Here is a 12,006-nt window from a genome sequence, read left to right as displayed (position 1 = left end):
ATGAAAGATTTATAATTATATTACTGATATAAATCTCATTCAACGAAGAACACCACCTCCCTTCCCGAGACCAACGACCTGACACATTAATAAATTTTTACATCCGACATTCATCTCATTTTTTCGTTGTTTTTTAATTTTCCCGTGATTATAGAAGTCACTGTTACGACTTTTTGTAATAATTTATTAACAATTACTGATATGTAAAAACACATGGGTAAACAAACAAAAAAAAAAGAAAAGAAATTTTTTTTTTTTATTTTGATTAAATATATTATGTGATGACACAGGTCTTGAAAGCAAGTAATAAGTCAAAAACTGTCCAACATGTCAGATATCGAATGTTCCGGGACTATTCTGGGAAGTTTGCGCCTGATAGTTAAAACATTTTGCCGAGATTAGGTTGTACACTACCTAACAATGTCGAAGAAATCAGGCCACTGTTTACAATATAGCATGGCATGTGCGATATTGATTTTTATAAAGCCATATTGCATAGATGTATTATCTACAATCTAACTTTCTATATAACCCTATTTTACAATAATTCGAGCACGAAGTCATTATACGCTAGAATAGTCTATAAGCGAGTCAAACTCGAAGAAAATGTTAAGGAAAACCTACATGTCTTCTTGAATTCTATTTTTTCTTTGGTTTCACTATCATACTAATAACAGAGTGTCGCTTCGTTTGATCGAGCGTGCAAATGTCTGGGTAAGGCTTCTAAGATTTCAATGAAACAGGTTTTACTTTTGTTCTCAGTGACCTATCACATTGAAAGAATGAAATAGCGTGGTCATCTAAACTCGAGAGAAAGTCCCGTCGAGAATGTTTCACTCCTTTCGAGACTTCATCAGCTGTAGGTAAAGCATCACTAAGGACCTCCCCACTTTATCTGTTGCTTGTGGTCCTGGTTTACCATCCCTATTTTCAAAGAAACTCTGATTTCTCTACAATAGTTTTTGGTAAATATTAAACACTGATGTATCCCCAGTAAATGTACAATCCTTTTACCCTGGGATATTGGAAGATAAGGGTAGAAAAGTTTTAAATGGTCATCCTTAGCCCGAAAACTACAGAATTACTACCGGAGGTCAATACATATACATGTAAACGAGGTAGAAAGAAAACGTATAATTTTTGCAAATATTTATGGTATCTATCTATATGAATGTCATCACCAGCACAAGATTGTCCAGTCTTGCCTTTTGGATATAATTTTCTTTATTACAATAACGACTTTTAATAGAAAAGAGAAACATGGACAGCCTTGTGCTTGATATAAACAAAGGCTTTAAAAACCGGCCATTCGATGAATATCATTATAGATTAAACAAAAACAGACAAGCCCAGTTTCAAAAGACTCTCATGGCTCTTCATGGTAACGAACTTTTCAGTAAGATAAAATGCAAAACATCGTGGGGCATTGTAAATTGCATAATTCAAACTTTGATGTTTTACTAAATCATCGAGGGACCGTATGTCACAGCTAAAGTCAGAAGGCCCTTTAAAGCTATGCTTAATGATTAGGGCTGTAGCAGTGAGCCAACGCCTGTCGCGACACGGTACCTCCGTTTTTAAGGTCATATCCGAATGACACGTGATTCTCACTTTTAAATGCCGAGTGTTTGGTAAAGGAGACGCAGCCTTGGCACAAGCGGGGCTTGATCGAACTCACGAGCTTCCATTCCGTACTCAGAGTTCCGTGCACTGCATGCATTACACCTCTGTCAACAGCTTTTTATACGCCCGTCGAAGACGGGACGTATTATGATATGGCGTCATCCGTCTGAACCTTGTGTTACAGGCCAAACCGTAAGCTTCATGATTTTACAACTTGGTACATTTTATTACCGTGATGAGAGTTTTTCCAAGATCAAACGTCAAGGTCGTAGTATCACTTGATAGGAAAACCTTGTGGGCAGGATACAAACCGAACCAGGATATTACAACTTGGTATATTTGATCACCATGATGAGAGGAAAATGCCTATTGTTTTTCAAGGTTAGAGATCAAAGGCCAAGGTCGCAATATTACTTAGTTGGAAAATATTGTGGCGTTGTGGACAGGATACAAACCGAACCGTAAGCTCCAGAATATTGCAACTTAATACATTTGATCACCATGATGAGAGGAAGATGCCTATTGTTTTCAATGTTAGAGGTCAAGGTCGCAGTATCACGTATTAGGAAAACCTTGTAGGCAGAATACAAACCGAATCGTAGGGTAGGAGAGTACATGATTTGTTTGTTTTTATGATGCAAAGAAGTATGTCACACCCTGATGATTGCTGATACTACTTGAAGCCAAGTTCTACAAATCATGTTGTAAGAAAAACACCATATATTAGCTTTTCACGGACTTATTATGTACCGTTGGCGGTACTCCTGTTACAGAATCTTGTTTAAAAGTTTCTGATATGTACCATTTATGTTTTGGACAAAAAACTTAGTCATATTATAAAATGTTTTTGATGCAAATTAAATTGATGTTTTATAGCAACTTGTTTAAAAGTTCGTAATACGCTTTCAAATGTAGGATATGCACGTGGTTCAAATGACGTAAACATCGAATCGAAAGTAAAAGAGGTTGTAGATAATAGTAAAACTTTGATCCCCTATTGTGGCCCCATCCTACCCCAGGGGGCCATGATTTTAACAAACCTGAATCTGCACTATATCAGAAAGATTTCATATAAATCTCAGCTTTTCTGACTCAGTGGTTCTGGGAAGAAGATTTTTCCTATATATTTGTATGTAAAAACTTTGACACCCTATTGTGGCCCCATCCGACTCCCGGGGGCCATGATTTTAACAATTTAGAATCTGCACTATAGGAGGAAGCTTTCATATAAATCTCAGCTTTTCTGGCTCAGTGGTTCTTGGGAAGAAGATTTTTAAAGATTTTTATTATAAATGTGTATGTAAACTTTGATCCCGCCTTGAGGCCCCATCCGATCCCCGGGGTCCATGATTTTAACAAACTTGAATCTGCACTATATAAAAAAAAAAAAAAAAAAAAAAAAAAACAACTTTGACCCCCTATTGTGGCCCTATCCGACCCCCGGGGGCCATGATTTTAACAATTTAGAATCTGCACTATAGGAGGAAGCTTTCATATAAATCTCAGCTTTTCTGGCTCAGTGGTTCTTGGGAAGAAGATTTTTAAAGATTTTTATTATAAATGTGTATGTAAACTTTGATCCCGCCTTGAGGCCCCATCCGATCCCCGGGGTCCATGATTTTAACAAACTTGAATCTGCACTATATAAAAAAAAAAAAAAAAAAAAAAAAAAACAACTTTGACCCCCTATTGTGGCCCTATCCGACCCCCGGGGGCCATGATTTTAACAATTTAGAATCTGCACTATATCAGAAAGCTTTCATATAAATCTCAGCTTTTCTGGCTCAGTGGTTCTTGGGAAGAAGATTTTTAAAGATTTTTCCCGATATATTTGTATGTAAAACTTTGATCGCCTATTGTGGCCCCATCCGACTCCCGGGGGCCATGATTTTAACAATTTAGAATCTGTACTATATCAGGAAGCTTTCATATAAATCTCAGCTTTTCTGGCTCAGTGGTTCTTGAAAAGAAGATTTTTAAAGATTTTTCCTATATATTTGTATATAAAACTTTGATTCCCTATTGTGGCCCCATTCAACCCCTGGGGGCCATAATTTTAACAATTTAGAATCTGCACTACCTAATGAAGCTTATCTATAAATTTCATTTTTTCTGGCCCAGTGGTTCTTGAGAAGATTTTTTAATGACCCTACCCTAGTTTTACCTTTTCTTGATTATCTCCCCTTGGAAGGTGGTCTGGCCCTTTATTTTAACAATTTAGAATTCCCTTTACATAAAGATGTTTTGTGCCAGCTTTGGTTGAAATTGGCCCAGTGGTTTTTGAGAAGAAGTCAAAAATGTTAAAAGTTTACAGACGGACGGACGGACGCCGGAATACGGGTGATCAAAATAGCTCACTTAAGCTTTTAGCTCAGGTGAGCTAAAAAGTCTCCATAAATAAGGGAATAAAAAACACAGCGAAAGGTACAAGAATGTTCCATTTTTTCTTAATAAAACCATACCCCAAAAGGAAACAGAAGTAAATTTAAAGATATATCAGTATCCAAGAACAACGATTCATCTCAAAGAACCTATAACATGTAAATAGAATAACATATAAATAGAATAAGATATAAATAGAATAAGATATCAATAGAATAACATATAAATAGAATAACATATCAATAGAATTTCAAATCAGATTAAGACCTTGCTGTTATGCCAATATAACCTGTCGTTGGGTAAAATGCTGTCTGACGTGTTTCATACCAATTGTTAGTCCGTTCTTTACACACTGATTTTTACTATGGATTACATCGTTGACCTGATCAAGATATAGGGCTCACGGCGAGTGTGACCGGTCGACAGGATATGTTTACTCCTTCTCTATTTCATATTCCTTGTAGGAATTATGCTATTGATCACTGTTCGTTTATCTTCACCTTTTTACTTAACGTTGTTTGTTAAATTTCGCATTGAACAGAGTTAGCATTCTTCATCTCGCTCGTAACAAAATGATTAATTACTCCTTGAACATAGGATACGCTAGCTCAATACCTCAAATATCTACAGACAGATTCTCCTTCCTAGTAATGCCTTGAACAATACGACGGTTTAAACATATATTGCAAGGCTTTTATAGTTAAACGATGTGTTTCCAGTCCTTAGTGGAATGAATTGACCAAAGAGGTAGGCGAAATATAGTTAATGTATCCTACTTATAGACCTTCTATTGATTAATTCTGTTTTAGGAGATGTAGATGACACAGTTTCCGTTAATATCCGAATACTTAACAAAATAACAAAGGAAAACAAAAAAGGTAAACCTTAATTAGTACCAGACAGCCAGACAAGGATACATGTAATAGAAAACGGGATATCGCTAAGAACACAGAAAGGTCAATGTCTGAATCGCGGTTAAGAGGACGAAATCAGCTGTGGGTAATTGACGATGTTGTCTCAAAGCAAATTAATAAATATTCGCTTAGATCGTACTCTGAGTGAATTTTCGGAAATTCTCCCAATAGATATTGCTAAACCATTTCATGAGACATAAGCCGAGCTTAACATTCATTGATTGCATCTTCTAAACCTACAGACGAAGCAAAGCGTATTTTAAGTACGCGACCATTGGAAAGATTAGAATTGATATAATCGATTATTACAAATGTTACCAGCTGTTATGAATAGTGATGAAACCACTCACGTATATATATATATCTGTGTGTGTGTGTGTGCACTCCTTGCAAAATGCTGACTTTAAACGAGACTGTTGAAACCTTGCACCATCATCAACTTGTTTGTTAGTAGCATGCCTCAATTTAAAAACTGATCATACACAGAACAAGCTCTTGTGTATAGAATCAGTTGATATATATAAACAGCATATGTAGGTGAAAATATTGCTACATAAATATTGGAAGGTGACGATTAACCCGTTTATCATAACGTTGAGTTGTTAGTTTACCGTCAATATCTCTTTTCAATAAAATATCAAAGTATGAAGTAGGCAGGCTACCGACATACAAGTTAATAATGGTGCAGGGGTTGATGGTGCAAGGGTTTCAACAGTCTCGTTTAAAGTCAGCATTTCACAAATTATATGGTCGTTATAACGATCTAGATTGCCATTACGACCTATCATTGGGTCAAATGCTGTCTGACGTATTTCATACCGATTGTTAGACCGTTCGTGGAACACTGATTTTGACTACGGAGAACTCCGTTTACCTGATCAAGATCTAGGGCTCACGGTGGGTGTGACCGGTCGATATGGGATACTTACTCCTCTTAGGCACCTGATGCCACCTCTGGTGTGTCCAGGGGTCTGTGTTTGCTCAACTATCTAGTTTGCATTGCTTATAGGAATTATGAAATTGATCACTGTTCGTTATCTTCACCTTTCATGAATATGAGTTATCGTACATATACTGGATTCCTAAACTTTACAAAAGCCGCTACAAACATGGATATATTGCTTGATCCAGTAGATGCCCGACCAAGCCCCTGTCTTTGCTCTGAACAAAAATATTATTAGTTGTGAATGAGAAACTTCAAACGTATTGTGCCACAACATATGCCAGAAGAGATGTAAATCAAACTGGATTCTAAAAAGAACTTTTAATAAATTTGAAATCGCAAACCTTTTCTCAAATCAACAACAGCAAAATGTACTTTAGACGTCATTCAAAAAATTACTTTGTTAAATACCACTGATGTTGATATCAAAAAGATGCTGGAGTTCCTCATTGACAATATCTTCGTAGTCTTTGGTGATCAGGTGTTCCAACAGTTTGTTGGAATTCCCATGGGCACGAATTCTCCTCTTTTATTAGCTGAGCTGTTTCTCTATTTTCATAAGGCATCTACATGAGAAGATATAATTTCTTGCTTTAACCTTCAACTCGACATTCAGTTATATCAATCACGTTTTCTATATCAACACTAATCGAAATAATAATATCTCATGGGGGTCCGAACTAGAATAGATCCTCAGAACCCTTTGCTTGTGACATGGACCCGTAGCACGATAGAGACTCTCTCTCTCTCTCTCTCCAAAATGCATCAAGCGCCGAGCATAGGTCTAAATTTTGCAGGCCTTCACCATTAATGGTGTCGTCTCTATATGAGTGAAACAATATCGAGTGGGACATTTAACAGTAATAAAATCAATCAATCAAAATCGAAATAAAAGACACCACACACTTTTCCACATCTGCTTCATCTTTAGATATTTTACTGAAGATAGATGTTAATGGTTGGTTTTATTTTGTTTAACGTCCCTCATGAGAATTTTTCACTCATATGGAGACGTCACCAATGTCGGTAAAGGGCTGTAAAATCCAAGCCTTTGCTTGGCGCTTACGGCCTTTGAGCAGGGAGGGATCTTTATCGTGGCACACCTGCTGTAACACAGGCCCCGTTTTTGCGATGTCATCCGAACGACCGCCCCATTTAGTCGCCTCTTACGACAAGCAAGGGGTACTGAGGACTTCTTGAAGCTTTCATTGTCATTCAGACTTTTTAGAGAGGGTGCTATGTAGAACACGTGCATATGTATTATTCATTCATTGTTTACTGACACATATGAACTCATTTGGACTTTTAGAATAAACGGTTATGTTTAGAAAGGTGATTTCCAGAATTTTTAGAGCTTGTCTAATAGTACTAATAATCTATTCTACATTTTCTACAACAGAACTAGCTAGAGTTGTGTTTGTACTTGTGGTGAAAACCACACTGCAGAATTACATTGGATATTGTATTACTTTTGACTGCATTTTGATATCTGTAAGTTTGAAAATTTCATTTATGGTAAGTAAAGTGTAAAAGTTTTGAATTGCGATATTGATCTTTGCTGGCATATCAGTCCACTCTTACATATGAAAGGTGAAGATATATATTGGGAAACATTGTTTCATTGTTTGACTCTTGACATTTTTATATTCATCACATACCGTGAATTCTGCTCTCTTCCTTATTCATCAATCATTCATCAAGCACCGATAAGAATATTTTCTTCCCTAATCCTAAATATTATTTGATGGGGTTGAATTATTTAATGATTTAGAATTTCCTTCCTTTGAATCAGTTCCTTCCACATTCATTCACTGCAATGGTACTCCGTTTTAACAATTCCAAAAATCTCTTTATGTTCGAGTTCTTTTTATGAAGCTTACGTTTTGAACCATGTGTTGATTTTGCGTTTCATAATTTTCTGGAGTTTCCTCCATTTATGACAGTTTTCAAATAATTTGATTACTCATTTACGAGTTCCATCTTTCTGCAGTTATCAATTAGAACACGTGTGTTCCTTACCAGGAATTTCAATGTCTTTTCTTATATTTGACTATAAAAATAGGTCCATATCCTTCTATTCCAAAAGTGTCCTACATGTAGGTAAACTCTGATCAGCTTTGCGAGCTTAATTGCTCTTCCTCATAGCTGTTCATAGCCGTTATGTGTCAAAGCAGGTTTGGCACGATAAAGATCCCTCCGTGCTCAAAGGCCGTAAGCGCCAAGCATAGGCCTAAATTTTGCTATGGTGACGTATCCATGCAAGGTGAAGATAACGAACAGTGATCAATCTCATAACTCCTATAAGCAATACAAAATAGATAGTTGGGCTAACACGGACCCCTGGACACACCAGAGGTGGGATCAGGTGCCTAGAAGGAGTAAGCATCCATGTGAGTGAAAAATTCTCGAGTGGGACTTTAAACAATATACAATCAATCATATGGTCGAGTTTAGTTTTCAGGAAGCACACAGTACAATTGTTGTTTCATCGCATGTCAACTTATCGATTTTTCATAATCCTTATGGATTTTCAAAATGCTGGAGCCTCCGTGGCCGAGTGGTTAGAGCATCGCGCTAAAAATCACCTCTGGTCGGCGCGGGTTTGAATCCTGCTCGCGCCGGTAAGTGAGAGTTTCCCAGTTTACTTTCGAAAGGTCGGTGGTCTCTTCCCAGGTACATTGTATCTGGGTTCTCTCTTCCACCGATAAAAACAGGGCGCCACCAGATAACTGAAAAATTGTTGAGTGTAGCGGAAAACAGCCAATCAATCAAAAATGCTTATTGACAGTTACATCAGCGAATAGAAACATTACCAACAAACAGAATCTAAACGTCCTATTTTGTACTTCTCCATTCGCTTGGGGCCAAAGGGGTGTGGTCTTCCTATGCATGATTCCCTCACTTTCTAAGTACTCCTTAAACTCAGAACTCCTAAACTGAGGTCCATTGTCTGTAGTTTTACTCACTTGCAATACATGTGTAAGAAACATTTGTCTCAAACTCCGTACAATTCTATCAGAAGATGTAGACCTCATAACGTCAACTTCAAAATACCGACTGTAGTAGTCAACAACAACAAACAAGTTGTCTCCTGTAGGTAAGCACATAAGATCTGCAGAAATGTGTTCCCATGGAGACGATGGTATGTCGGTTGGTTTCATCTGTTCTGGTTTCTCTGGAGAACTTACGAGTTGACATGAATGACATGACCTGCAGAACTTTTCAGCTTCCCGGTCAATTCCAGGCCACCGTACTTTGGTCCGTAGGTTCCTCTTCATAACTACTATTCCTGGATATCCCTCATGAGCTAGTTTAAGGACAGTCTCTCTCAGACTTTTAGGAACAAGAATCCGAGATCCTCGCAGAACTAATATTCCAATACATGCAAGTTCATCTTTAATGGACAACACAGTTTTACAAGTTACTCGATTCCATCTGTTTGTTCTAATCGCCTCCCTAATGTCTGCTATCTCCTCATCTGTTGTCGATTCACGTTCCATTTCTCGAGTTGTCAATGCGTTCGGAGTTGCTGTTAATGCCACAAAACGTATGTATTCATCTTCATCTTTCCCAATATCAGAATTTGACTTCCCTTCAGATGTCAAAAGTCTAGACAAGCTGTCTGCAATGTTGTGTTTCCCTGGAATATGGACTACACTGAATTTGTAGGGTTGAATCCGCAACACCCATCGTTGTATCCTTGCATTTGCTGTTCCTCTGGATTTAGTAGAATAGATACATTCAAGTGGTTTGTGGTCTGTAAGAAGTGTGATGTCCGTCCCATACAAGTACATATGTAGTCTTTCACAGGCCCAAACAATTCCCAAAGTTTCCTTTTCAGTTTGAAAATAACGACGTTCCGTATCTGTCAAGCTTCGACTGATGTAACAAATAACTCGATTTATCCCCTGAACCAACACAGCTCCTAATCCCACGGAGCTAGCGTCTGTAATCAATGTGGTCTTCGCACTCCCATCAAAATATTCTTGTGTCTTTGTATTCTGAAGTCTTAATTTCAGTTCTTGGAAAGCTTTTTCCTGTTTTGTAGTCCACTGGAATGTAGTGCCTTTTCTAGTAAATTGTCTCAATGGCTCTGCAACAGTAGCCAAGTCGGGAATAAATCGACTACTGTAGTTTACCAGACCTAGGAAACTGCGAACTTCAGCTACATTTTCTGGTTGTCGACTTTCACTGCTCGGACTTTCTCCTCTTCCGGTCCAATCCCTCGGGATGACAGCAGGTGTCCCATAAAAACAAGTTCAGTCATTCTGAAATTACACTTTTCCTTGTTCAAAGTTAGTCCCAATTCCTGTATTCGGTCCAACAACTTTGTGAGTCGCTTATCGTGCTCCTCCGTTGACTTCCCATGTATGATGATGTCATCGAAAATGTTTCTCGACCCCTCTAGTCCTTGAAGTGTTTGCTGAATCACACGCTGATGCATCTCTGGGGCACAGGATATGCCGAACATCAAGCGTTTATAACGATAGAGTCCTAAGTGGGTCACAAATGTAGTAATTGGTTGTGAATCCTTGCTAAGTTCAATTTGATGAAAAGCCCACTTTATATCCAACTTGCTGAAGACTATACTCTGATTAAGATCATATAGGACATCATTCACGGTTGGAATAGGGTGTCGTTCGCGAATTATTGCTTCATTTGCACGCCTCATGTTTACGCAGTCTTATATCACCTCCACTTTTGGGTACAACAACAACTGGCGAAACCCATGGTATCGGTCCTTCTGCTTTCTCAATTATGCCGAAGTTCTCAAGTTCTATCAGTTTCTGCTCCACTTTGCTGCGTAAATTAAATGGAATTCTTCTCAGCGTCTGTGTTACTGGAGGCACGGTTTTGTCAATAGGAATTTCCAATTCAAAGTTTTTAAGTCTTCCTATCCCTTGAAAACACTTGCTGTACTTCTCACATATATGATCAAGACCTCCTTGACCTGATTCCTGGACATCACTGACATTGTTGATACTGGGTCCCAATTTCAATACTCCGAGTTCCAAAGACGTTTTTCTTCCAAGTAGAGCTTATCCGACTCCATCAATCACCAATATCTCTGCTTTGGTTTGCATCCCATTAATTGCTAACACAGTGTTGAACTTACCAATCACTTTAATTGGTTCCCTATTCCTATAAGGATACAGTTTGCTCTCAGATTTGGTCGACTGACATACAATGTTTTTCTGTTTCAGGTTTTCTCACAAATGTTTGTCTATAACATTGCAACTTGCACCGGAATCAATAATCATAGGAATGTTCGGGACATTGCTTACCGTGACACTTACTTTCACTGAACTACTGTCTATATCAATGCTACCGAATTTCCTTCAGGGTCTTCTTCCTCGCTAACCAATCTCACTTTCGGTTTTGAGTTTCTTCCTCCGGGTTTTCTTGGTTTTTTCTTTACACTCGTTATCTTTGTTTCGCAACACCTCGCTAAATGTCCTACCTTGTGACAATTGTAACATTTTTGTTCTTTAACGGACAATGTGCTTGCAGGTAATCCGATTTGTCACATCTGTAACACTTCCGGTCTAAATTCGATTTACCGTGATCTCGATCCCGATCTGAATTGCTCCGCCGCTTCATCTTCACGTGGTTGACCTCATTTCGAATGGTCCCCCCTTCCATGCGGGTTGCTTGAATCTCACTTGATTCGAATGCCCTTGCCATTTCTTGTAGTTTAGCTAATGTTAAGTCTTTACCTTTTTCGAGTAATGTCCTCCTTAAATGATTAGAAACATATTTTTCTATGACTTGATCGCGGATACTTTCCTCCTCGTTAGGAAACTCACAAAAGTAAGCTTTTTGTCGAAGACGCGTAACAAACTGGTATATAGTCTCTGAAGTCATTTGTTGCATCCCTCGAAACACATGTCTTTCGTACAGTTCGTTGTCTTTGGGGCTGAAATACTGATCTAACGCCTTCGTTGTTACCGAATACACATCCTCCTCGTTTTCAACAATCGAGCACGGTCAAAGTACAAAAATTATCCTAAACAGACATTCCACCACAATGTAACAGCAAAACCTTTTTCTGGTTAGCATCAGTGACTCCTTTTCCGAAGACAAAAAATTCGAATGCCCGGCGCCATTTCTTCCAACGTGGTCCTATGTTGGTCGGGTCTGAAT

General features: G+C 38.2%; 1 protein-coding gene across 1 annotated transcript; it reads right to left on the bottom strand.

Moving 5' to 3' along the window:
- Window positions 1-833: 833 nt before the first annotated feature.
- Window positions 834-10,306, bottom strand: LOC125663895 (uncharacterized protein K02A2.6-like). Its single transcript, XM_048896322.2, has 3 exons — window positions 10,055-10,306; window positions 8,871-9,914; window positions 834-950 (listed from the first exon to the last, which is right to left on the bottom strand). The coding sequence occupies exons 1-3, from the start codon at window positions 10,304-10,306 to the stop codon at window positions 834-836; spliced, it is 1,413 nt and encodes a 470-aa protein (XP_048752279.2).
- Window positions 10,307-12,006: the final 1,700 nt, after the last annotated feature.

The sequence above is a fragment of the Ostrea edulis genome, chromosome 1 (assembly GCF_947568905.1).
Source record: "Ostrea edulis chromosome 1, xbOstEdul1.1, whole genome shotgun sequence".
Taxonomy (NCBI): domain Eukaryota; kingdom Metazoa; phylum Mollusca; class Bivalvia; order Ostreida; family Ostreidae; genus Ostrea; species Ostrea edulis.
The sequence above is the reverse complement of the archived record's forward strand: the minus strand, read 5'-3'. Positions and strand labels throughout refer to the sequence as shown.

What these genes read in the sequence shown, in the direction of transcription:
- LOC125663895 (XM_048896322.2), bottom strand. Translation starts at nt 10,306, where the DNA reads ATGCATCAGCGTGTGATTCAGCAAACACTTCAAGGACTAGAGGGGTCG. An exon ending in AAGAGGAGAAAGTCCGAGCA is followed by an intron (nt 9,915 to 10,054) that starts GTGAAAGTCGAC and finishes ACTACATTCCAG; the next exon opens with TGGACTACAAAACAGGAAAA. An exon ending in CTACATCTTCTGATAGAATT is followed by an intron (nt 951 to 8,870) that starts GTACGGAGTTTG and finishes AAACTATTGTAG; the next exon opens with AGAAATCAGAGTTTCTTTGA.